The sequence below is a fragment of the Nyctibius grandis genome, chromosome 21, assembly GCF_013368605.1.
Source record: "Nyctibius grandis isolate bNycGra1 chromosome 21, bNycGra1.pri, whole genome shotgun sequence".
Classification (NCBI taxonomy): domain Eukaryota; kingdom Metazoa; phylum Chordata; class Aves; order Nyctibiiformes; family Nyctibiidae; genus Nyctibius; species Nyctibius grandis.
In genome coordinates this window covers 5,988,334-6,012,673 of record NC_090678.1, presented here as the reverse complement: position 1 = coordinate 6,012,673, position 24,340 = coordinate 5,988,334, and the positions used below count along the sequence as shown (strand labels likewise).

At 46.1% G+C, this 24,340-nt stretch overlaps 1 protein-coding gene across 3 annotated transcripts in view; it reads left to right on the top strand.

Moving 5' to 3' along the window:
- The first annotated feature begins 2,307 nt into the window (after positions 1 to 2,307).
- ACBD6 (acyl-CoA binding domain containing 6) overlaps positions 2,308 to 24,340 on the top strand; it is an 86,207-nt gene continuing 64,174 nt past the window's right edge. For all 3 annotated transcript variants that reach the window (XM_068416878.1, XM_068416877.1, XM_068416879.1), the window contains exons 1-3: positions 2,308 to 2,521; positions 8,874 to 8,938; positions 9,471 to 9,567. In XM_068416878.1, the coding sequence (XP_068272979.1) occupies positions 2,327 to 2,521; positions 8,874 to 8,938; positions 9,471 to 9,567 (357 nt within the window). In that variant the 5' untranslated portion in view covers positions 2,308 to 2,326. The remainder of the gene's footprint in view (positions 2,522 to 8,873; positions 8,939 to 9,470; positions 9,568 to 24,340) is intronic.

Genomic DNA, 24,340 nt, shown 5'->3' with positions numbered 1-24,340 from the left:
GGGCATTGGCACTGGCGTCCCCCGAACCCTGGTCCTGCTGTCTCCCAGGCTGCTGGGGACCAGCAATTAAATAAACATCATCCCACAGAGCAGGCGCAGCATGTCTGAGCCCAGCATCCCCATCCTCGCTGTTTCCATGCCAGGCTCCTAAAACCTCCACGGGTGCCTTGCATCAAACCTGCTCCCACGCCTGCCAAAGCGAGGAGGTGGAAGGAAGGATCAGGCCCTCTGTGCAGTCGCTCTTTAAAAAAAAAGGCAAGGAAAAAGTGAGACAGATCTAGCAGGAGCTGGTGCTCTAGTGAAGGAACCCAGCAAGGTAGCAAAGCTTCTCTCACCATGGAGACCAGCCGCAGAGCGTGCGGAGGCTGCGCATCTCAGTTTATTTGCTGCGAGTACTTTTCCCAAGCTATTCAAAGAAGGTTTCGTCCTGCCAGCCTGCCCCTGTGCCTGTCCCTTGCCGAACGCTCGGCCCTGGCAATGCTTCCCCATGGCGAGCAGGGCTGGTCGGGGTGACGCAGCCAGCTGGATGGAGCAGAACGGCTTCTGGTGGAGAGCGGTGGGGAGGAAGAGTTCACTGTAAATATTGCGGTCTGTTTATGAGTCTGGGTGTTAATCACGCACTGGAGAGAAGCTATTATTTTTTATTTGCAAATGGCACAGCCAAGCTGTTTCCGCCTTTCCACTTCTTCCCAGTTCAAACTGGGCCTTTGTCCCCCCTGCAGGGGCAAGGAGGCTGCGGGGGCCACAGACCCGCTCGCAGGGCACCCTTCGTCCCCTCAGCAGGCAGCCCCGGGCAGAGCGGGGGCTTGCAGGCACACTCCTGGCTCTGGCACAGCTGAGCCCATCTCTGCTCTGGTACTGAGCAGAAGCTGGAGCCCCACTGCCCCTCTCGCATGGGCTGGGATGTGGTGGTCCCCTCCTGCTCCGTGCAGGGCTATGGTGTAGCTACACTCCCAGGGTGGACCCTGACCTGCTTCATGTACTCACAGCCCAGGCACGGGGACATTGCCATGGCTTGGTGGCCTGGTGGGAGAGTGGTGGTGGCCCTGCAGGGCCACGTCCAGGCTCTCCAGCGACTCTCCACCTTGCTGCCCTGGCTGCGTTGGGGCTTTTTTCCCCCTAAGTAAATCCTCCTGCACCCTGTGAGGCTGTGAAGGGAGTAAGAGAATAAAAGCCAGCCAATTTATGGTTGTGGTGGAAGGTCTTTTTTCCACAGCTCCTGCATATCCCACCGCAAGCCCCAGGATGGAAAGCCGGGTGCGTGCATTGCTCCCAGGCTGCGTGAAGGAGTCGGTAGTGCCCGGGACGTGGCTGGGAGACCGCAAACAGCCGTGCAGATGGACCATGTCGTGCGTGGGATGCACCTTCATCCTCATCACGCCTGGGGGAATGAGAGGAGTGCACCCAACACCCAGTGCTTTGGAGCGAGACGGGGACCTCCAAAACCACAGCGCAAAACCCCGTCTCGCCGCTCGTCCCTCTTCGCCTCAGTGTGCCCACCTGTACAATGGGGTCACGCTGCGGGGCAGCCCCCGGCGATGCAGCGGGCCGGGGCGGCCGGGGGAGGAGGAGGTTCGGGGTGCTGCTGGGGTGGGCAAGGTCTCCCCGGGGGACTCCGGGCCGCCATTTGCTGAGGCCAGGGGCGGAGAAGGGAGACGGACTCGACAGCTGAGCCAGGGATGGGGGGAAAACTTTCCGCCCGAAGTAGATACCGGGCTAAATATAAACCGCCTTCGTGCTGGCGCTGGGCCGGGACCCCCGGGGCGGCGGGCAGGGCCGTCACCCGGCACCCCGGGAGGGGGCTGGCTGCCACCCCGCTCTCCGCCGGCCGCCACCGGGGGCTCCCCCCGCCCCGCTCCCGCCGGCCCGGAGCGGCGGGCGGCCTGCGAGTGCCCTCCAGCGGCAGCGGGGACGCGGCGGGTCCCCCCCGCCCTCGGCCGAGCCCGGCCGCCGCGGGAGCGGTGGCACCGGCCGCCGGGACAGGACCCCGGGGGAGGCGGGTGCCGGCCAAGCGCGAAGGGGGGGCTTAGGGGGCGAGGGGTGCTCGGGGGGGCGCACGTTTGGCAAATGTTATAACAAGTGTGAGGGCGCGGGCAGCCCCCCGTCAGGTGCTGCTGTTTAACCGGCAGAGCGGCGGGCGGGGCCCGATAAAGCCGCGCTTAGCGGGCGCGTCCCCCGCTCGCCGCCATGCTGCCGTCGGGCCCGCGGCCGCCCCGGAACCCTCGGGCGCGGCGCGCGTTTCCCACGGGCCGCCCGGCCGCACGTACCGAGGCGTGAGGGGGACCGGCGCGGCGGGCGGACCGAGCTGGGCGGGCGGCGGGCCGCCATGGCGTCGCCCCCGCTGCCGGCGGCGGCGGCCGGGAGCGGCGGGGAGGCGAGCTCGGGGTCCGAGGAGACGGGGACGGCGGCGTCGGTCCGCGACCTGGCCGAGCTCTTCGAGCAGGCGGCCGAGCGGCTGCCGGCGCTGCTGCCCGCCGCCAGCAAGGAGCAGCTGCTCTACCTGTACGCCCGCTACAAGCAGGTGAGGCGGGGGGCCGCGGCCTGGGCCCGGGCACCCTGTGGCCAGCGCCCGGCTGCGGGCGGGACATGGGGCCTGGGCAAGGCGAGGGGCCGGGGCGGGCCCAGTACCCGAGTGGCCGAGCCTGGGGCTCTCCCGGGCCCACCGGCCAAGGGCCTGGGTGGCTGCTGCACGCGATGTGATGATGCCAAGTGGAAAAAGTTGTGTCATGGGGTGTGGGAAACAGGGGTGTGGGGAGCTTTGTGTCCAGCACAGAGCTCAGTGCTGCTGGCTTCATCTGTGGTGAAGGCAGACGGAGTCTGGTAGGGCAGAGTCCTGCTAAGCTCATCACACTGGTGGTCGTTCTTCACCTCTCGCCCAGCGTGGATGGCCCTCGTGCTGTGCCACTCACCTCTGCTGTGGAGACGTCGCTTTGGTTTCAGCAGGCTGTGCGGTGGATTGAAGTCAGGTGCTGGCATGCAGGATTTGGCCTTTGTTGTTGGCTGTGACAGGTCACCGGTGGGTTGGTGGCCTGTCCGAGCATCCACTGAGTCTTTGCGGAGTAACTTGACTGGTAAATTCAGCTGCCTCGCCTGTGTTTGCCACACTCCCTGTGTGTGCTGGGTGGTGGGGACAGGTTAGAGAAGGTGGATGAGTGATTTACAGCACAGCGCTGGTGCCCACCTCCTCATTAAGGACATCTAATGAACCAGGTGTGAGCATTAAATCTTTGGGGTTTTGATGTGACCGCATGAGGGATGTGTCTGTGCAGATCTGTCTGTGGAGGGCTTTAGAGTGGACTGGGAAGTTAAACTGGTTGGTTCTAGTTATAGTGTTGAACGTGACTCCTTTTCCCATTCAGTCCCTGTGAATTGAGCAAGCTGTAGGATGCGTCCTATGGGAACACACAATGTGACTTTCTCCAGCTCCTGTGGGAGAAGTTATGTAAAACAAACAAAAAAGCACCAGTTAAGATACAAAGGACTGTAATAATCACCTAACCTGGAGAAACAGGAAAGTTGTAAGTTTTGTTACACCTGGAAGACTAAAGAGTAAAAGTCCAAATACCACTCAGGTGTGTGGCAAGAGATGCTGCCTTTGCTTGAAAACTGAATCCCACCCATTTGGATTAACAGTTGAAGTTGGGTGTGCTCATCTTCCCCATGATTTTTCTCCCATATGGAATACCCTTGTCCTACTACTGCCACTGTGCTTTTGGGTTTTTTTTATGCAATATTTAATTATCCTCTAAGCTGGTGGCTCCTAGGCTGTGGTTTGTGGACCATTAGTTGTATTAAAAGCAGACTCATCATGTGAGGTTTTGTTTTCAGGTTTTTCTAGTGCTTAAACAGGTCTCCAGGTTTCTCCCTTTAAGAAAAAGGAGAGTGGAAAAAAATATGAGAACTTTTAAGACTAACAAGACTGTGCCTAGGATGAGATTAAAAGAAAAGGTGTTTTTTCTCTTCTGTAATTTTTTGTCTGTGTTCTGAGGAGATTTGTTGCAAATAACTTCGTTGCAAATGCTTTGTAACTGTCCTAGGTGGAAACAAGAAGGCATTACTTGCATTATCAGCTTGTGATTGTCAACAGACTCCAGCGGGTTTCCTGGTGTTAGTGCTGTAAGACCAATAAAGTGTTTAATGTTAAAATTTACTTAAATCAGAAGCTGTTTCACAACAGTTTTGACACAAGTCAGAAAAAGCTGATAATTAACACTGTCTCAGCACAGATTTCCAGTTGCCTTCAGCTGAGGGGAACAGAGCACTTCTGTCCTCTCCTCCTCTGTCCCCCTTGTCCCTGGCCAAGCAGATGGCAACAGCAAGTGCCATTATGCTCCTTGGTTTCAGGCTGTGCTTGGCTCCTGGGTTTCCGTGCCTTTGGCTGCCCGGTGCTGTCCAGAAAGGTGCCATCCCTGTTACAGCGTGCCTGGGAGGGTAGCGCTGGCGGTGGAGACAGAAGTTTGCTACTACAGCTACTGCAGGATTATGCTCTGCTAACTTGGAGTTTTGCAGTGTTCTGAGCTTTAAATCAAACCAAGGGTGCTTAATGCAAGTTTTCTCTATTTAATTATAGCAGCTGTATCAGTATGCATAATGGGCTGCTAATATATTACTCCGGTGGACAGTAGTATTGCTGGCGCACAAAAGGTGCTGACTCAGATCTGTCCACTGTCCTTGATTTGGCATCCTTGTCTTTCCTCAGTTTAGTGCTTTATGTCACTAAGGGCTTTGATTTAAGATACAGCACCATCATAAAAGAGGTGACAGTAACAGCTGAGCTCTCTGTTAAAATACTGTATATTATTTATTTCAAACTGTTTGGGTATATAGGCATTTTCCTGGAATTTTATTACCTTTTATTGGAGGCCATTTCAGGATTTTATTACTTTTCACTCTGATTTTGTTTATGTGTCAGAGACTTGAAAATAAGGGAATTGCTTAGTTGTCATCTCCAGTGAGGTTTTTAGATGTTGCTGAGTTTACGACTCTGCCCTAGAACAGGAGGAAGAACAGACTAGTCAGAAGGGCTCTGGACTGGGACTGCTTTTCTGTTTCTCCCCCTACTTTCTGTGTGGCTTTGGGCAAATTGCTTGTCTGTGCCTTCAGTCTGTAGGGGTGAAGCAAAGATAGCACTTGCCTGTCATGTTGATGCAAAAAACTGAGGTTCAGAAAGTGTAGTAATGGAGACCAGTGTAGTGGTCATCATTCAGAGAGGGGAGGGAATCCACAAATTGCTGGAAACGATCAGACTGAGAAAACTACCCTGCCAGGAGGATGTGCCAGTGCCTACATAAATGCTGAGAGGTGCAGGCAAGCTGGAAACGCAGTGCCCCTGGCAAAGCGGGGCTTATGCTGCCCCTGAGTATAGGCTCAAGAACATAATCCTATTTTTGCATGACGTCTTTCATATATTGTAGAACATGATGCCACAAATCTGCCCTGAACATGGGAGTTTCTGCCTGCATTTTCCTGTTGCACAGAGTGGTATGATGGCACTGACTCGGTGTTACCAGCGTCACTCTCTGGGACATACAGCCCCTTGACCATCAGGGCCAGGACCCCTTGCTTTCTGTGGTTGATGTTTGCTTGTTCTTCCTTACACCCCACTTGCAGTCAGTTGAGTACAGGGCTTTCCCAGGGCTTGGGGCAGAGCTTTGGGCAGCAACAGGCAGGAATTCTGTCTTGCCAGAGAAATTCAGCTTCCTTGGCCTGTGTACAGTTAGAGCTTAGTCCTGCTGTCCATGGAGCTGAGTTCTGTTCTCGTTACTACTCCATAGGGAGGCTTCAAATATGATTCACCTTACAAGATTTACAATCAGGTAAGAATATTTGGCTGGAACTCCCTGCTGTATAAATGTATTAGTCGAAAAAATAGCAGAGAGCCATTTTGCCACCACCACGAGGCGTGGCAGTGGGGGATCAGTTGTGGAATAATGTGTAAGGAGAGTCTCAAGGTTTCTCACAGCCTGGACCAGCAGCTGAAGTTGTATGGGGATGGCATGCAGTGCTAACGTGTCCCTGAGCATCTGTCTATCTGAGCACTCTTCCTAATGTTGTGACCTTCAGCTCTCAGGTGAAGGCTTCATCCAAGGTTTCTAAATTTCCATTTTGGCCACAAATGGAGACGTCTGCAGACATTTCCCATTTGGAGCTGCCTGGGTCATCTTTGTACGATTCAAGAGCATAATGCCTGCAGGCAACTCTGCATGCAGAAGCAATACTAGGAAAGTATTTAATGCGTTCTGGCTGTCGTCTTTTAATGCAGCTGATGAACTGTAAATGAGGAGAGCTAAGCATCAAATGACCAGTCAGCCCCCTGGAGACCATCAGTAATTATTCTGTGGACACAGAAGGAGAAACTCTTGACTTGAAATACTAATACAGGCTCTTGTCTTTCTGCTGGTTATGGAGAAAAACAGCTTTTGAGGCTCTCCAGGGAGGTAGCAGGAGGGCAGAGTCCTTCACAAAATTTCGCCCCCCACTATTTGTCAGCGTTGGCATATTTAGCTAAAACTCCCCTTCCTCAGCTGTCACGCTCGGGTCCCCTCTCATGTTAAATTCCTGGTTGGCTTCTGATGTGTTACAGAGTCTTGCAGCAAAAAGAGGGAAGCCAAAACCTTTATTTTCCTCTTTCCAACAAAACCACTGCATGCCTTTTTAATATATCTTAAAATAGCAAACAGGGCACAAGTGCACTTTTTCCCCCTCTTGATTGATGAAATTTAACTACTGTTCCTTGATTTGTATTACTATCGATGTTACTAACAGTCTTTCCCAATGCTAGAACGGCCTTTGAATGCCAAATCTAAAGAGAGGAAACTGCTGTCGTGTTTTGATGATGGCAGTGGAAAATTAATTTTAAAACAGATGATGTTTTTTTTTATCCAACTTGGCCAATTTTTGCAGGTTAAATGTTGAATTAAAGAATTGCCAAGCAGGCATTTTCTGTACAGATAATGAATTTGCATTTTATTTCCGTGTTTTTGTTTTTTTGGAACAAATAGTCCAGTCCTCTTCTGAGCACAGGGGAAAACATTTGCAGTACAACATGAATCGTGACTAATTTATAGGACTTAACTGTTGCTAGCCCTTTCTCATGTTTCTCCATGAATTGCAATATGTTGTTTTAAAGGCCAGCTAAGATGTTCTAATTTGAATGAATTGCTCGCTGGGAGACAGTCAGATGTACAGAGAATTAATTTCAGCTACAGTCACTCATATCCTCTAACACTTTAAATGAAAACGTAGTGTTACTAATAAATATCTCTCACCATGGGCATGCTCTCTTTAAAGCCTGATTAATGATTCCATCCTCAGCATAAAATCCCCACCCTGTTCAGGTGAAGAATTGTTAGTTGATTTAAGCACTTCACCTGCCTGAACACTTGAGCGTATTTCATAAAACGTTTGGTGCCTGCAGTTTAGTTTTGCTTGGCTAACAGAATGCTCAACCAGGAGCCTTTGCCCACCTCCAGAACCCCTGTGTTCCCTCGCTGGGGTCTGTGGAAACACCCGCTCAGTGCAGGGCTTCCTTTGCACCAGGATGTGCCCGGTGTTACAGGGACTTGCTGTGCTAACTGCTTCCCAGGGGCTGTTGCATTTGGAGCTGTGGCTCTCCTCTGGCTCCTGCAGTCTTTCATCCATCATCCCTGTGGGATATGTAGCACTTTCATTAAAAAAAGGTGAAAAAAATATCCCCATGTTTGTGTATATTCATTCCTTATCACAATAATATTTCCGTTTCAGTTTGATTCATTTTACCAGTGATGCCTGTGTGCAAGGAGATTTATTTTCTACAAGACAGGAGCAGTGATAACAGCCAGATCTGGTGGGTCCTGACCCGTGTCCCCTGGCTCTTCCAGCCAGGGACAGAGGCACATTCACTTACACATTCTCCTGAGCTGACTTCAACAAAATATCCCTGTTACCCAAATCTTGACCTGCTAATTGCTCTGTTCTTGAGGCAATTGTCAGCGCTGGCCTCATCACAGGAACATGATTGTGCCTGCGGATCCCTGGGCAGGTGTAGCCTGTGTTCCCATTTGTGAGCTAGCTTATGAAGGAGATCCAGCTGCTAGACTTCCCTGCTATGAGAGGAAGGACTTTGTCCCATCAGTACACCATCCTGTGGAAAACTGCCTGAATCCCACTGGCACAGAGTCCATTTGACACTGGCTATAAGACTTTTTCCATATATCTAGCCACCAATTCTGGCTTGTTCCCTCCCTTCCTTGTGCTGCTGCTTATTTCTTCCCCCCACATTTTAATTTCTGGCTTGCTTCTGACCCACTGGTTCACCTCTTGACTTGTCTCTCACACAGTGCTCCCTATGCAGCCAGATGCCTCGGAGCAAATTCAGAAGCTGCTTGGCATTCCTTGGCTCTGAGTTTGTTTCCTTGCCTTCCTGAGGACCTTGAAAATAATTAAGCGAAGTCTCTGTTTACTTGAGCTTTGTGTGGAAACAGGTGAATTTTGGCCTTAATGAATAATCATCTCTGTAGAGACACTAATCAACAGAATTTTTCTTGATACTGGTGGAGGATGAGGCATTTGGCTGGGTAATAAACATAACATTAAGTGAGAAATCACTTGCTGGTTATCCCTGTTAGGTAATGCATGCAAAAGAAATGAGCTGCATAACAAAATTGCTTCCCTTGCATCATGCAAAGATAACCCATGGATGCAGAGGTGCTAATAACTGCAAGAGAGCAAAAATGAGGGTAAAACGGGGTTTAGTTGTGTCAGTTCTTTCCCTCAAAAACCTTAACTCTGGCACACAAACAAAATCACCCCAAAACCATCAGAACCCAGTATTTCCTTATGCAAGTCCCCTTCCCTTTGCTTTGTTCTAACAGGATGAAATTTCTTTTCTGTAGGTGAAATTTGGAACCTGTAACACTCCCAAGCCAAGCTTCTTTGATTTTGAGGGAAAGCAGAAATGGTAAGAGGAAATTCTTGTAAATCCTATCAATTTCTGGTTCTACTTTTTGTTGCACCTTGTCTCATCTGTTGACAGGTTCTGAACCTTGAGGAAGTAAACTCTGACTCTACCACTGAACTGGCTTTAAAATCCTTTAATAGGGAAATGTTTGCTGCTATGCCTGACGCAGACAGGAAATACCAGACTCCTCTATTTACCTCGTTCTTCCAGAATTAGCCTGCATAAAACAAAAATTGTGTGAAAATAGCTACAGCTTTACAAACACCTTTGCTTTGTGAACACAAACTATGTTCCAGCCTGGATCAGGATCCCCTGAAAGATCCTTTCACAGCAGAGTGCTGCACTGACAGTGACCATTCATGGCTTCAGAGGGAAGTTGACCATTTCAAACTGAATGAAAGATGGCTTTGAACGCCCTGAAAGTATTTAGATTAATCTGTTCACTGTGTTTCACTGTTTTCTGCTGATGACACTATAAAAACACATTGTGCTGTCTCCAAGTGGCTCGCTGATGTTTTGCTCTCTCTCCTAGGGAGGCTTGGAAAGCCCTGGGAGACACCAGCCCCCATCAAGCTATGCAGGAGTATGTTGCTACGGTGAAAAAAATGGACCCCAGTTGGAATCCACAGGTAGGAAACATGAAAATATTGTTCAGAAAACAAACCAGCGTTTGTGTCTGTAAAGCTAACAATGGTTCAGCTTCACACAGATGTTAATTGCTGCATGGCCAACTTCATTTTGAGCAGATTAAAGTCTAAATTAGTTTTTAAAACTCCCCTTTTGTTATGACTGAAACATGAAGAACCATCTCATTATTATCTTCATTACAGTGAGCGCATGCACGGGGTTGGTTTGGCTATAGTGATCTAATTTGTTTTGCTTTTATTGGTTCATGCTGTATTTAGCATGGAAGGATACTTTTTATCCTTTTCTCATCTTTCTCTTTTCAACTGCTATTTAAATGTTGATCAATACAAAGTAATCTCCATGAAAGTGACATGAACTGAATGATCAATTCTAAAAATGTTTCCTTTTTGTTTTGATGCAGCAAATTACCAAATCTGATTATGATTAGGTACTCCAACATAACAAGTGTATTTGTAAGTCCTGTATGTGTGTGTTACAGGGAGACTGTACTGTCATTTTAATTAATCTGGCTTTCATCTACCAGGTTTATTACTTGATTGAATATTTAAGGATATCTCCCTGTTTATAGACTGATTTTTTTTTAATACCATTTTTAAAGAGGATTGCTCTTTAGAAAAAGTATTGCCTTTGATTGGAGATAGAGTGGAGATATTTCACTAACAGCAAAATGCTGAAGGCATGGTAATTTCTTTTTATGGTAGGAAATTGATTCTTTTTCGGTCCTGCACTTTGGAAGCAAAATCTTATGTGAGCACAAGCCTATGAATCAAGAATTTGATTCTCAATTGTCTTCTGATGCTGTTCCGGAGACTTAAGAGTAATTGTTTTTTCTTCACTGGTTCATGTTTCATGGCATTGATCCTGGTTTTGCAGCAAAGAAATATTGTCATTTAGAGGAAACTCTTTTTAATGCCCTTGGGGGAAAATAGTTTTATATGCTGTGCAGTGCAGTTAGCAATATGCTGTGAAGTGCAGTGAGCAAAAGCTAGCTGCATGCTGTGTAAATTCTTGTCCAATCTAAATTTCTCATACAGAAATAAAATAATTTTAAAAGAATCTATGTACGATCCTGAATGAAGAAAGTGTCTAGCAGTGTAAAGTGAAATATAAGAATTTTCATTAAGCAATGAAAAAAAAAACCCAAAACACCCAATGCTTTTGTGAATTTTTATAGGTAGAGCTTGTGTTCATAAAAAGACTTCTCATGCATGGTGACAAGCTTAGCTTTGGGTACTGCCTTCACTTTCTTACATCAGAGAAATACTTATTGTCACAGGTGTGACCTTCAGGTTACAAAGCTGTCAGCTGGGGAAGGTTTTTTTTAAAAAAAATATTTTAAAGAAGCTGTATAGCAAACAAAGAATGCTTCTCTCTCTCATGTAACTATGCATATATTTATTGGCTTTTTGAAGCCAATGTTTTTTTCCTCTGTGTGGTCTCAGTGCACACAGCTGTAATGCTGAGGAAAATCTGTAGGGTGTTATCTGGTTTACTGTCCCTGCGCTGCTGTACAGGGGCCACATTTCTTGTCCTGACTCTTTCCTTTTCCTGTGCCTTGCCTATGACTGAGCTAGAAACCTGTTAAGAGACCTGAGCGCTTTACATTGAAGGAATATGCTCAGGTGCAGAAAGGTCTAGCAGAGGAGGTTACATCAGCAGAGAATGTAATTTAAAAGCTAGCATTGAAGTACAGGTGACATTGCTTTCTTTAAAAGAAGTCACTTCTTCCTACTACTTCTTTCTTTTAATTCCACTTTTACATGACCAAAATGCTGTCAGGAGTCCGCTCACTCTGGTCTGCCTCATGGTGCTCTGTGCTTTTTTTTTCCCCCCTACCAAATCCACCTCCTGGAGCCACGAGAGGGAGCTCTGTTCTTTAAAATTATGGAGATGCACGTGTCAGGGGATGGCGATAAAACAGCTATTTTAGTCTTCAAATTTCAAATTGGATTTATAGGAAAGATCTGTGGGTACATTACAAGGTGCTTCATCACTGTCATTGTGTCTCCTTTACATGCTCATCTGCTGGGTTCCCTTGAATTTTTCTTACCTTCAGTAGATCATGAATGAAATACTCCTAGTATCTGGTTAAAAGCAGTATAAAGTGCTTGGTACAAATTTGAGAAGTTCAGCTTTCAGATCATTACGAATCATAACTAGTAATTACAGTACAAGAGTGGTGAATTTCTCATTGTGCAGCTTCATGAATTTTGCTATTATAAAGCTTTCTCAATATTACCTACATATTCTATCTTCAACAGTTCATCTCATCCCTTAAAGTTGTTCTTGTGTGTTATCTTAAATCCTCCTCAGCCTCCTTTTCCGTATATTTGCAAAGGGTTTTTCATGTCTTGATCCTTCAGTACTAAATACGCAAGATTTAAATCTTAGAAACACCTTCTCTTTCATAGGTTCATTTTTTTTTTTCTCAGCAGATTTGCTGCTGTTCTGCAGCTTTCAGCCTGTCAGTATTTTTCTTAATAAACAGAATGGAATTAAATGCAGTATTTCTTACGCAGTCTAATAGATCCACTTCTTCATTCCTTTTTCTTGATTCTTCATTGATTCATTCTTTCATATTGACCTTGCAGTTTCTGTATTAGTACATGTTCAGCATCAGACCGTAACTGCTATAATTCAGTGATCTTTGCTTGTTTTGAATGTGAAAAAAAGCCAAAGTAAAAGCATTCTGACGCTGTAGGAGCACTCTGAATTTCTGTTCAGAAGCACTGAGAACACCAGTAGCAGCCAAAATCTGACCACCTGCTTCCTGCACCTGCATGGAGCTTGGAGTACCTGCACTTTCTCAGGAGACAACTGACTGTGGAGAGGCAGTGGCACAGCTGCTCTCTGCTCTGTGAAGCTGGTATGCCACTTTTGACAGTAGAGGCACATCTGTTGGCTCATCTCCGTGGCTATTTTCAATGTGTTTTAGTTTTTTCACCCTTGCTGCTAGCAGGTTGATAGTCGTCCCTGATCTTTTTTTTCAGAGCTTTGTCTAAAACATGGAAAGAAATGATCATACTGCATTTATTTCCAGCAATTTTGTTTGCTAGGAAGCCTTTAAAATAGCAGATAACCTAAAAGATATTGAGGTGAGATCCATTGTCGTTACATTCATGAAGCTGCATCAGTCTCCTTGCTGTATTTATCTTCAACCCACAAGTCTAGACCCAACAATCACAGTTGCCTTTCTGGATGCTTTGCAGTTAGGTCTTGCTATGTTGGCATGGGTCTTAGTGTTTTGTGTCATAGGTTGTTTTGTTCCTTTTCCCCAGAACAGCTGATAGTAGAAGGTCAGGACTATACTTTTCCATGCTTGTCTCCATTCTCCTCTTGATGCAGTCTTCCTTCGTCATCTTCTACCTTTCAGCACATCTTTTGTTTCTTCTTGGTTCTTGTGAGTCATTCCTTTCAGTCTGAAGTTCCAGGCAGTGCAAAGGTAATTGCTTGGACCAGCTCAGCTCTATTTGCATATTTCAGAGACATCACCTGTCCTTCAAGTCTATTCACTCTTCCTCCAGAACAGAGAATAATTTATGAAGCAATTCTTCTGCATTCTCTATCCTGAAACAGAGATGTTTCATGCAGTCCACACCTCCCACTGCTTTGGGTCCTTTAGAGAGGTATATGTGTCCCGGCTGCTTCGCTTCTCATACGTTCACCTGTCATCTTCCTGCTTTACTGGCAGCAAATGACAAGTTGCTTTCGGTGGCTTCTACTGATGTGTGTGTGAGTTTGGCAATGATATTCATCTGCTCTCCCGGCCAGCCACCTGCAGCTTATTGCCTGCTCTCTGCAAGTAGGCAGATCATCCCTCTGACCCCCCTCTCCTGCTGTGGCTCTGCCGTACCCACCAGACCCACAGACTCAGCGGTGGGGTTGGTGATTTAGGGAGGTTCACCTTCACAAGCTGGTTGTCCTGCATCTTTAGGCAATAACTTTGTTCTCATGTACATCGCTGTCTCTGCTGTATAATTGGGCACTTTGAGTACTTGCTGGTTTTGAGACAGTCTTAATGGCTGTATTTCCATTCCCCCATGCACTCCTGAAATTCTGATCTGTCATGTGTTTGATATCACAAATCTCCACGGGCTTTAAGCATCCAAATTTTTCAAACCTCCGCTTGCCCTGGGGGTTTGTGTCTGCAGGCGCTGACCATCTGGAGGCAGGAGGGGGACAGCACCTCTTTTGCTCAGCAGCGTTGTACACATCTCCACTTGAGTTCATGTCGCAAGGGACGTGGGTGGAGGTGTGTACACGACTGCAGTGAGGTGGTTAGAAGCTGTTATTGATTAGTTCTCGTAACAAGACGGTTATATGGCACAGCTTAAACAATAAAAATAAATAATAAAAAAAGCATCCAGATTTGCTCATCAGTTTTAGCCTTCCATTTGCTGATTGCAGTTTTGGCATCTCTTGATTCTAAATATTTCCTTTTCCTTTTTCTTATATTGCACATTTACCAGTTCCAATCTCAACAGCTTGTCATGCTACTAACTTCAGTGGCAACCTTCCTCTAACACTTAGAGGCCTTCTTTCTATTTGCTTTGACTGCTGGAACTCACAGGGGGACTTAATGATTTTCTGTTTCTATATTAAAAAAAAATTGGCATTTTAACTTGACTCGACTTCACTAATAATGTACTTAGTAAGATTTCTGCTGCGTAATGAGGAAAGTTGCATATTAGGAATCTGAAGAGCAGAGACACATCTCTAAGGCAAAGCAGGAAGAGAGCTCGAGTTCAAAGAAAATAGACATTCACCAAACACCTTTTCTCAGCTCTTAAAGGTTTGAAATTCCAGCGCTGATGTTTGCAGGAGAGAAAGCTGCCTGTGTTTTTTCAGCTACTGTTCTGTGCCTTGTTTGAGTAGAGGACAATTTCCTTCTCTGTGCTCTGGACCAAGTAGACAATAAAACACCTCTCTTGCTGTGTTGGTGTGGGAGCACCGAGTCACGGTGTTGGGAGCAGCCAGGAGAGGAGCCCTGGGGAATAGACAGTCAGCCTCATGACAGCAAACAGAGTGAATAAAATAACAAATGCGCTGTTGCTGCAGGCTCAGAGCAGTCCAGTAGGCTGGAAAATCTGCAGGAATACAGCAAACTGATTTGTCCAGTGGCCAGTGGGTGTTTTTTGCAGAAGCACTGCAGGGGGCAATATTTGATAAGGTGGGTGGCCAGTTACCCTACGGACAGGGCTGGCCTCCATCCCCTTCTTTCTGTTGGAATAACCTTGCTCTATCACAGTTTAAATGCAACAAGCAAGTTGAAACTAAAATGTGGAGAAGAGAATTTGCAATTTGAGGATACAGCGAAAAGCAGGAGAAAAAATTTCCAGCTTTGCAGAGGAGCTGCATTTGTATGGATGCTTTTTGTAGGTTGCACCAGATGTTACTGAAATATTTTAACAATTTATTTACATTGATGAGCATCTTGTATTTAAGTAGGATCTCCAAGACAACTTAAAATTTCTGTGGTGACTCAAATACAAACTGTGTATCCAGTGATGTTAAAACAGGCATTTGGATATCCAAACCTGAATTTTTCTTAAATTTGGATGCAAATTTGGCCTGTTCATGTCTGGAGAAAGAAGCTTTGCTCTTCTGTAGTTTACAGGTTTTATGTTTTGTCAACTTCTAAGAATTACATAAGTGAATGGTAAATCGTACTGTAGTTTCAGGCTGAAATATGTGGATTTTTTTTGTTAGCACTGCAGGCTGATGGAATTTCTTCTGGAAATTAAGAAATGCATGAGGAAAACCTGTGGTCTGTAAACAAAATGAGTGCACCCATCATGTTTTCCTGGTCTATCAGTCAAACAGATGTCTCCCTTGATAATCTGTCCAAGCAGCCACCGTTTGTGGTTGGGAAGAGCAGCAGAGTGGTGTGGGCAGGATTACCAGGGGGATGGGAAGAGCAGGAAGGGAAGAGACCCGTTTGGGTCCCTGCCTGTCACGAGCAGCAGTGTGTTCACATACCTGCTGTGCAGTTAGTTGGGGTAAATGATGCAATTTATGGCTTGCTATACCGTGAGGTCAAAAACTTTGAAAACAGTGACTTTATTTCTTTGGTAGTATAAAAGCAATTTAATTGCATCGTGTAAAGTGGGGACTAATCGAATTAGGGCTGTGCTCCTTAAAGCTTGCCTTCCTGTGCCGTGCTAATGCAGCATGCTGGGGAGAGGAGCCTCCTGTGCTGCCAGCATCTCTGCTCTCCCTGCTCCCATTTCTTCCTGGGTTTGTACAGATCCCTGTGTGCCAGTTCACCCTTGGTGAATTTCATGTTTGGTGTTTTGTTTGGTTTTACCCAAATGTTAATAATTGTACTTAAGAATAAAAACTGTAACAAAATGCAGAAAACAAACTGCACTCTTTGCTATATATATTTTGAAAGCTCTTATTTCAATGGATGACCACCAATTGGAAGAAGGAAATCACTCAGATAATTCATAAACTCTAATCAGGCTCTTCCCCTTTAAAAAAAAAAAAAGCCAAAAAAAAAGAAAACAGCAAGCTTGTATTTTTTTTTTTATTCTTTTAACTGAAAAGGAAGCACTAGAATTTAAGAACAAAACCAAAAATCTGATCCACCCCAAGCTTCTGGCTTTGGGGCATGTAGGACTGCAATGTCCTCTGGGTTTAGGCAGCCTTACACACTGTAGGGTTGGGTTTTTTTTTTGGTGAACCACCTTGGGGTATGTGACCATTGGGTATATGTCCTGAGAGGGGTTAGATCTTAACACACAGAGGGATTATTCTCCCCTGCTGCCTTTTGCCAGCTGTGTGAGGGACAGTCTCTAGCACACAAGTGGAGTTAGTGGTAGGTGCATCCCTCCTGGGGGAGGGAGTATCTGTGCCGTGCATGGCCGTTTGGGTACGCCTTACTCATACCTGTGAGACTACAGGCAGAGTGACCCACCTGATTTTATCCAAGTTGGGAAAATGGCAGTTTATTTGCTGCAGAAGTTAGGCCTTGGGAGTTGTGCTTTTGGAGCATGCTTTCAGAACCAGTTTGTCTTGCTAGCAAAGGGATTGTTTTCTTGTTCCTGTTGTATAAGAGAGTAAAGTATCACACTACAAACACAAACTAAATTTCCCTGTTCTTCTGCAATAAAGGTGTTGCATCCTTTGCTTCTCTGTACCTTCTCATGAGGAAAGTGTGCTGATGCTTTAAGTACTTGATATAGGTCCTACTCATAAACAAAGCTGTCCATAGGTTATCTGCTACCTTTCTGTCCCTGCACATGGAACTGTATCAATTTTATTCCATGCAAGACAGCTCAACCGTGGCACCCCAAGTAGGAGGTCGTGTATTGCCTGCCTGCTTTGTTGTATAGACTGTTATGCTCTGAGCAGCAAATCAAATCCAGTTTCCTATTTATACTTAGTGTTTTTAAAAGCAGCACAGGCTCATGGGCAGCGCAAGTCCTCAGTGCTGTGAAGATAACACTGCTATCCATTGGGCTGTGGTTTAAGTGAGGGAGCGGATTAATAAAATAGTACATGTAACTTCTGTTCATAACGATGACAGCAGGGACACGAGCTGGTGCTTGTTTGCCATGAACCAGTGGCCTGAGGATGGAGATGTCCTGAGGATGCCCTGTACTAGCAAGTAACTCGCTTGCCAGGCGTTGGGGTGCTGTGCTGGTGGGGCTGTCAGCTGTGCTGGTCTGGGATTTTGCCTGTGGGCATGCTTGATAAATGATGGGGACTTTTTCTCTTCTGCAGCTGCATTGTATTGTAGACCACAAAACAAAATGCCAGATCCAGAGTGAGGTTTTCAGTGTTTTGGAATTGTGGTTCTGGCACGATGTGCAGGAGTGAAAAAGTTAAAACGAGCAAGTGCCTCGTAGTAGAAATATAAACAGCTGGAATATGTGTCAGCCTCCCACCCCCTGGGAGTCTGTTGGATTGTTCTCTTTGATTTTACATCTCCGCAGAAATTTATGGTCTCGGCTCCTTTTATTTATGACATTGCAATCCTCGTTCAAGCGATTGATTGAAATACAGCGGTGCCAAGCTGCACGCCTGTATTTTAGAGAGGCTGAAGTTTAGAAAGCAAACAGTTATGTATTGAAAGCTGCACTGGAATCCTGTACTGAGGTTGCCCATGTTTCTATATTCCTAAACTTCTTCAAAGTAAAGAATTATCATGACAAGGATTTATACCTCTTCTCTCTCCCTCCTTTTAAGCTGCCTGGCCTTGCTAAAAAGATACTCAGTGTTAAATATGCAATCTTACTAGCCCTGCAAGGGCTAACTGTTGCTTGTAAGGATGTTAGCCTCTGTTTTTCCAGCTCAGATCCAGCAGTGCTGAGGCCCTATATTGTCAGTGTACTGTGGGCAGCATCGTATATTCTCTGGCAGCTTGAGAACGTAACGGTAGTTTTCTGGAACTGCAAGCAGGAAATTGGGGGGCTTGGCATTTTTGGCTACCAATGCAGTGATTTTGGTTAAACATTTAAGCTTAAGCAAAGATGAAATATTTTTCCTTTTGAATGTGTCAATGAATTAATTTTCATCATCTTGCACTAACTCAAGAAAATATCTTGTGCTATCTGGAATGTATTCAGAAAAGAGAGTAATTACAGACATAGCTCTGCCTTGCTGATGCCGAGCGTACTGCTGCAGCATAGTGATGCGTGTGGCATCCTGGCATCATGATTTCTGGCTTACTAGTGGATTAAGACACTGCATGCTAGCCAGATATACCAGAGGCAACTGAAAAAAATCAAATAAAGATTTATATTTTTAAAAAAAAGTCAAACTCCTGGCATTTGGTGATGACAAGATGTAACAGAATGAGGCAAGGTATTTTATTGTTTAACTTTCTGTGCAGCAGGGACCTAGTTGCTTTTTTTCTTTCCCCCTTAATAGATGTCCAGAAGTAAGGGGTTTTGCTGTGTGGCTGTAGTGCACAGGTAGCAGTCCCACAGCACCTGGTTATTCTGTGATCCTGCAGCTGTGGGATTAGAGGCATGGGACACAGCTGAACTCCAGGGTCTTCAAACTTCTCTTGAGCAAGTGCTCTCCTAGCTGAGAAAGCATCTCAGTATTGGAGGAGGACCACCAGACCAGGCTTAAATTGCTGCTGATCCTCTGCTGAAGGCTGTTGCTGCTGTGGCTGAGTTGACAGAAAATGGATGGGTGTTCATCCTTCCAGAGAGCCTGAGATCTTGGCTTAAATTGAGACGGCAAGGTTGAATTTAAGATGTCAGACTGCAAGCTGAAGTGGCTGAGATGCAACCAAGTATTGCCCTCTGCCATTTCTGCCTTGAGGTGGCAGTTTCTGGCAAGGCAAGGAAGGGTTTTAAATGCCATGTGCAGTTTTCATTTGTTGCAGCTTTTAGCAACAATGCTGCTTCTCCCCAGCAACAAAAATGTGGATAATGCGAGTATTGAAAAGCTTGTTTTTATGAAGCAGCTGTGTGAGTCTGGAAGGAGAAAAGAGCAGTGTTGTGACATGAGAAGTGACTCCACCAGCAATCAAAACTTTCCTGTTAGGTTCATTTCTGAAACTCCACTGGCTAAAACAAGTTGAAAACGAAGCTTTCGGTAGTGCTGGGCAAGGTTACAAAATTGGGGTCTGGGGAGGTTGCAGCATGGGCTGACAGGGGCGAGGTGTTGAAGCAAGCAGGATGCTGTCGCGGGCCCTAGGGGCAGGGGAGGTCAGCAGACAGTGAGATGCAGTTAGGAGCGTGGGGCAGAGGCAGAAAGCGGAGCAGTCTGAACGTCAGCCTGATGTAACGGTGAGGTTGGAAGGGGAGGAAGACCAAATAGGAAGCTGCAAGGGGAGGTGGGGAGGACCAGGAGGGTAAGAGGTGCTTTCCCTGCTCAGTCTTAGCTTCCTGCTGGCCAGGTTGCTTCCCAAGGAGCAGGGAGCCTCCCTGACATCTGTGGCCTCCGGTATTTTCTTGGTGTGCCAAGAAACCCAGAAGAGCCTGATTTTAATGTGCCCAAGTCCTGACACCCTGGGTAGCAAAGTAAGGTGGGTGAGTGAGGCTGGGAGGAGCAGGGATGGTCTCCTCTGCTTGCAGCTCAAGGTGGGCTTTGGCTTGCTCTACAGCTTGCTCAGAAGCTTGTGGCAGCCTCTTGTCAAACTCTTGCTCCTGTTTTGGCCAGCAACCCACCAGGCTGTGCTAGCAGCCTGACTGTTTTAAGTGGGGAAGGGTGTAACCTCTAATTAAAAAATCCAGTTTTTCAAAGTAATTGAAGCTGTTGCAGAACTTTCAACTTGCTGTGTCAGAGGCTGTTAAAAAAAATCAGGAACTTTGGTAGAAATTACAAGTTTCTCTTACTGCGGAGTATGTAATGCCTTGATTTTTAGGTGTGGAGTTGTAGATATTTACTTGATGGTATTCAGACACAGGAAGGGTCTGTGTACCCTGCTGCTTCACAGAGCTATGTAAAGGCTGGTTTAAAAGAGAGAATGTGCTAATTAAAAATAGCATGTGCTTTTAGTTAGGAGAAAACAGCTGTAACTGTGTTGTGTATAACATAAGCTATAGCATAATTAACCTTTTTCTAACAGGAAAAGCTGTATTTTCACTAAAACAGCTTAAGTGGTTATGTTTAGTTTACTCATTATGCAAAGTATCAAGGAGGTATTGCGTGTAATTACTGGAGATTAAGATTTTGTTTGGATGTTAGCTAACACATTGGCTAATGTCTTGTAAATGCTATCTGTCTCTTAGAGTGGAGAAAGAGTTATCCTTTAAAAGAGCAGTATGTTCTAGTAGAATAGATACTTGGGCACTGTTGTACCCAGTTACTCCTATTGTAAGAAAAGATGGTACTCCTTAAATGTCTCTAGAGCATCCTTATAAGTATTTTGAGCTGCATTAACCAACACAAAGGCATGTAAAGGCTCAGACACAGCCTCAATGTACAGCACCAAAGGCTGTTCAGCAGGCAGCAGCCTCCAGACCCTGCTGCATCCCCTGGCTGAGCCTGCGAAGGGTTACACTGCAACTTCAGAAACCTTCTGTTCCTGCTTGGATGCTCTGATCCTTCCCTTGCCTGCATCTGTGGGGACAGGGACCAGTGAAGATCTCTTCATTCTGCCATTTCTCTGTCTGCAGAGCTCATACAATCCACCCTCTGCTTTCACGACCCAGATCTGTGGAGGAAACAAATAGTGGTGCTGGTCAAGCAGCCTTGGAGCTGTTCCTTTTGCCAGTGGGGAAATTGGCCTCTGCCGCTGCTGTGATGGTGTCTGGCCCTGTGTCGCACCAGCAAGTAGAGGACAAGTATGTCAATAGGCAGGCTGGGAGTGGGGGCTGATGTCCTTCCTTTATTTCTCAAAAGTTAAGGTTGCCTTCAGCTTTCAAGCTTCAGAGCACATGTTTCATCCCAAGCTATGTAGCCTTTCAGTATTTCCAGTTTGGCTCGGAATCTATTTCTTGCTCGTACAAATATCTATGTAAATCGATATAAACTAATATCTTGTATTAGATTGATAAAAAACCAGCAGTTACAGTACAGGCTGTTTGTATCTGTAGCTTGGTCCCCTCTGCCTGGGCATTTTGGATTTTCATATGGGTGATGTGGCGGAAGTGACTGATCTCTTCCAGGACTGACAATGCGATGCTCTTGTGTTCCCCTCCTGAAAGCTCCTGTTTCTGCACGCTGCCTCGCGCTGGAAGGGTGCAGACAGGCCACTCGCTTCACCCTTTGGGCTGCAGACATTGGGCGTCTGCAAGTTACTGCGGAGTCCACGAAAAGGACATGAGGAAAGGAGAGTGCTGGTGGTCTTGTGTTTGCCACCTCCAGATCTGTTTTTGCACTTAAAAAAACCTCCACAAAACCAAAACTGTTGGAAGCCACAGCATTAGGTGTTTTGACTGAGCATATTATTTCATTCCATGCGTATGTTAATGTATACAGTGAGTCATGAAATCACAGCTACTAGCAAGCATAAAACTTGCTCCAAATTATGTTAAGCATTTTACATTTATTCCCCCTCCCCTGACTGTATTTACTACTAATTTCCAGCTGTGATTATGGCGCAGTTATTAATTAACTCATTATAGTTAAATGAGTAATCCGCAAGGCCTTGTTTTAGATCACAGCACTGTTTAACTATGACATTAATTATAGTATGTTTGGTTTTATTTTTTGAATGTAATCTGGAAAATATTTTCCTTGTCTTAGATTGTGTTCAAGAGGAAATTTTGTGATGAGATTTAAAAGAAACAGAAAACTTTTTCTTTAGTGTAACCATTAATGGAATATTACCTAAACTGTCCCTGCAATATTTAAAACAAAAAGCCAACCCCCCGTTCTCCTGCGGAGCACACTGCGTGTTTTATAGGGCAGTTTGCTCCAACTGTGCAGCTCCTCAGTGGTCTCTTGAAAACACTCCAGGTGCTGAGTCATGTGCACGCTGTTGCTGAGCTGCTGCTGGGAGCCAAGAAGGATTGTTGAGAGAGGAATATTAAAATAGTCTGTTTATGATGGCCATGAGTACGGCTGGTGCGGAGGGTGCAGCGGCCTGTCGGGAAAGGTGGCCTTAGGGCAGAGCGTAACCGGGAGGCTGCCCTCGGCCGGGGTGGGTTTTATCTTGTTTGGATGTAACTGGTCTCTGCCAGTCTGTAAAGAGTGGCGAGAGATGCTGAGCTCGGGAAAGGAGGGTTTTATGAATCCTGCTCCAGTGTTTAATACAGTGCCTAATTTTATAGATGGTAAAAAAAGAAAAAAAAAAAATTTCCTTTAGTAGCATCACCTCTGAAGGGTTAATATTTACCTTCCCTCTCGCTGCAGGTAGTGTGAAGTTCAGCCCAAGCTGTAAAGTCGGAGAGATACAGGTGAAAAATACCTTTGGAAGAGGACATTGTTTGTCATCATTTCATGCTTCATTAGCCACCCCGCCGGAGGACTCTCCTGCATTGTTACGGGGTCAGGAGCCTCCCGTGGTGTTGGGGTGAAGGGACATCTCCTCCCTGTCCAAGGGCTCTCATTTTCGGACCACCTGCATGTGGGGTGGAGAGCACCCTCCTCCCCTTGGCTCTCCTGGCACTGGCCTTACCTAGTGAAGGAAAAGACAGCAGCAATTATGGCACACACAATTAACGAGCTTCTAATCTCCAGCCTTGCGTGTAATTGCTGCTGTCAAATACAATTAGTGTCTGCCCAAGTTCCCTTCCCAGGGGAATGGCCAGGCTGTGGCACAGAGGGAGAGGAGGGGGGGCAAGTGCCTAAAACTTTAGGAGACTTTGTTTTCTTGTTGCCTCCCTAATAATCCTCACTCCTCAAATTGTGTCCAGAAATGTTAATCCAGAGCATTAAGGGACATGGTTGCCAGCAGAGCAGGCACTGAGGTCTGCTGTTGGGTTAACTCTGTCAAGTGTCTTCTGTAAAATCTGTCACCTGAGACTATACCAGCTGAATTACAATTCAATCAGCACATTTCAGGGATTTCCTGGAGCTGATGATCATATCCCAGGTGTAGTTTGGACGGTTGGAACACAGACCAGAGTTTCTCCTGCCCCTGCAAAGCAGACCTCTGTGAACTTCCAGCGCTTGCAACTCCTCCGGGCTCAGTGGCTCAGGACCCTTGGTTGCACCCCAAAGCCCTGTCCCCAGCGCTGAGTTCTGCACAGGGCCGTGCAAGGAAGCTGGGGAGCATGTCATGCAGACACCTGCGGGTGGAGGAGTGGGTGAGCTGTAGGGAGGAGAATTATGGAGAACCAATGCAGATTGGAATCTGCAATGTGTATTTGCTGCTGCAGAAACACTTGAGAAGTTTTGACTGTAGTAATTTTGTTGGGAGTATTTCTTGTCTCCGTCTCATAAAGCCTTATATAGCTGCTACTCTGACTCAAGTTGCATCAGGCTTGGAGAAAGAGGAGAAAACAATAAGTAGCCTCTGAATATAACCTGAGATAACTTCTTCCATGTACTATGGTGGCTCGGGTGTGAGATCCTGATGCATAGCTCTCATTTAAGTTGTCTCACATTTCTGTTTTCAAGATGTGTGATGAAGAACTTAAGCCTTGGCTGTTTCACCAGTGTAACTTCGAAGACAACTATTTTGATGTGAAGAACCTTTTCACTAATGGCTTTTTCTTTTTCTTAAATATATATTTAGTCCAGAAAAAGACTGGACATGGCACTTAGTGCCATAGTCTAGTTGACATAGTGGTGCCAGGGCAATAGTTGGACTCAATGATCCCAGAGGTCTCTTCCAACCTGATTGATTCTGTGATATTTATGTGAAGCTACTCAAAGGTTTTGGGTGTGGAGAAAAGCCAGAGTGAGATGTGAGGGAATTGAGGGGATGATAGATGTGCCGTGCAACAGCCACGTGCCTTGCCAACCAGCTGTTGCTGCTGGGTGGGCTGGGTGTCTATAGACATGCAAAACTAGCCAGGTGGAGTTGTCTCATTTTGCTCTGGATAAAACTGGGGTGCCCTACATTTAACCCATACCTAGGATCTAGCTCTTCTGTTACCTCCAAGTTCTGATATTTTTTTTTAAAGCTTTACTGAAACTTGTGCTATTCCTGCTGTGCTGTAGTATCTCTGCAGGACTTCTCTGTACCTTCTGTCAGATTCATGAGTCCCTTGCCCTGCATATAAAATAGCTGTGTACCATTCGGTCCAGTTCAGTCCCAGCTAATCACCAGTGGTAAGGTCACTTGCACTTCTGTAATGAGTTCTGGCACGTGGGTTTGAAATGAGTCGTCAGAAGGGCCCTTGGAAGTGCCATCTTGTTAAATCTGTTGTAGCCTGTTTTGTGTAGATAGGAACAAAG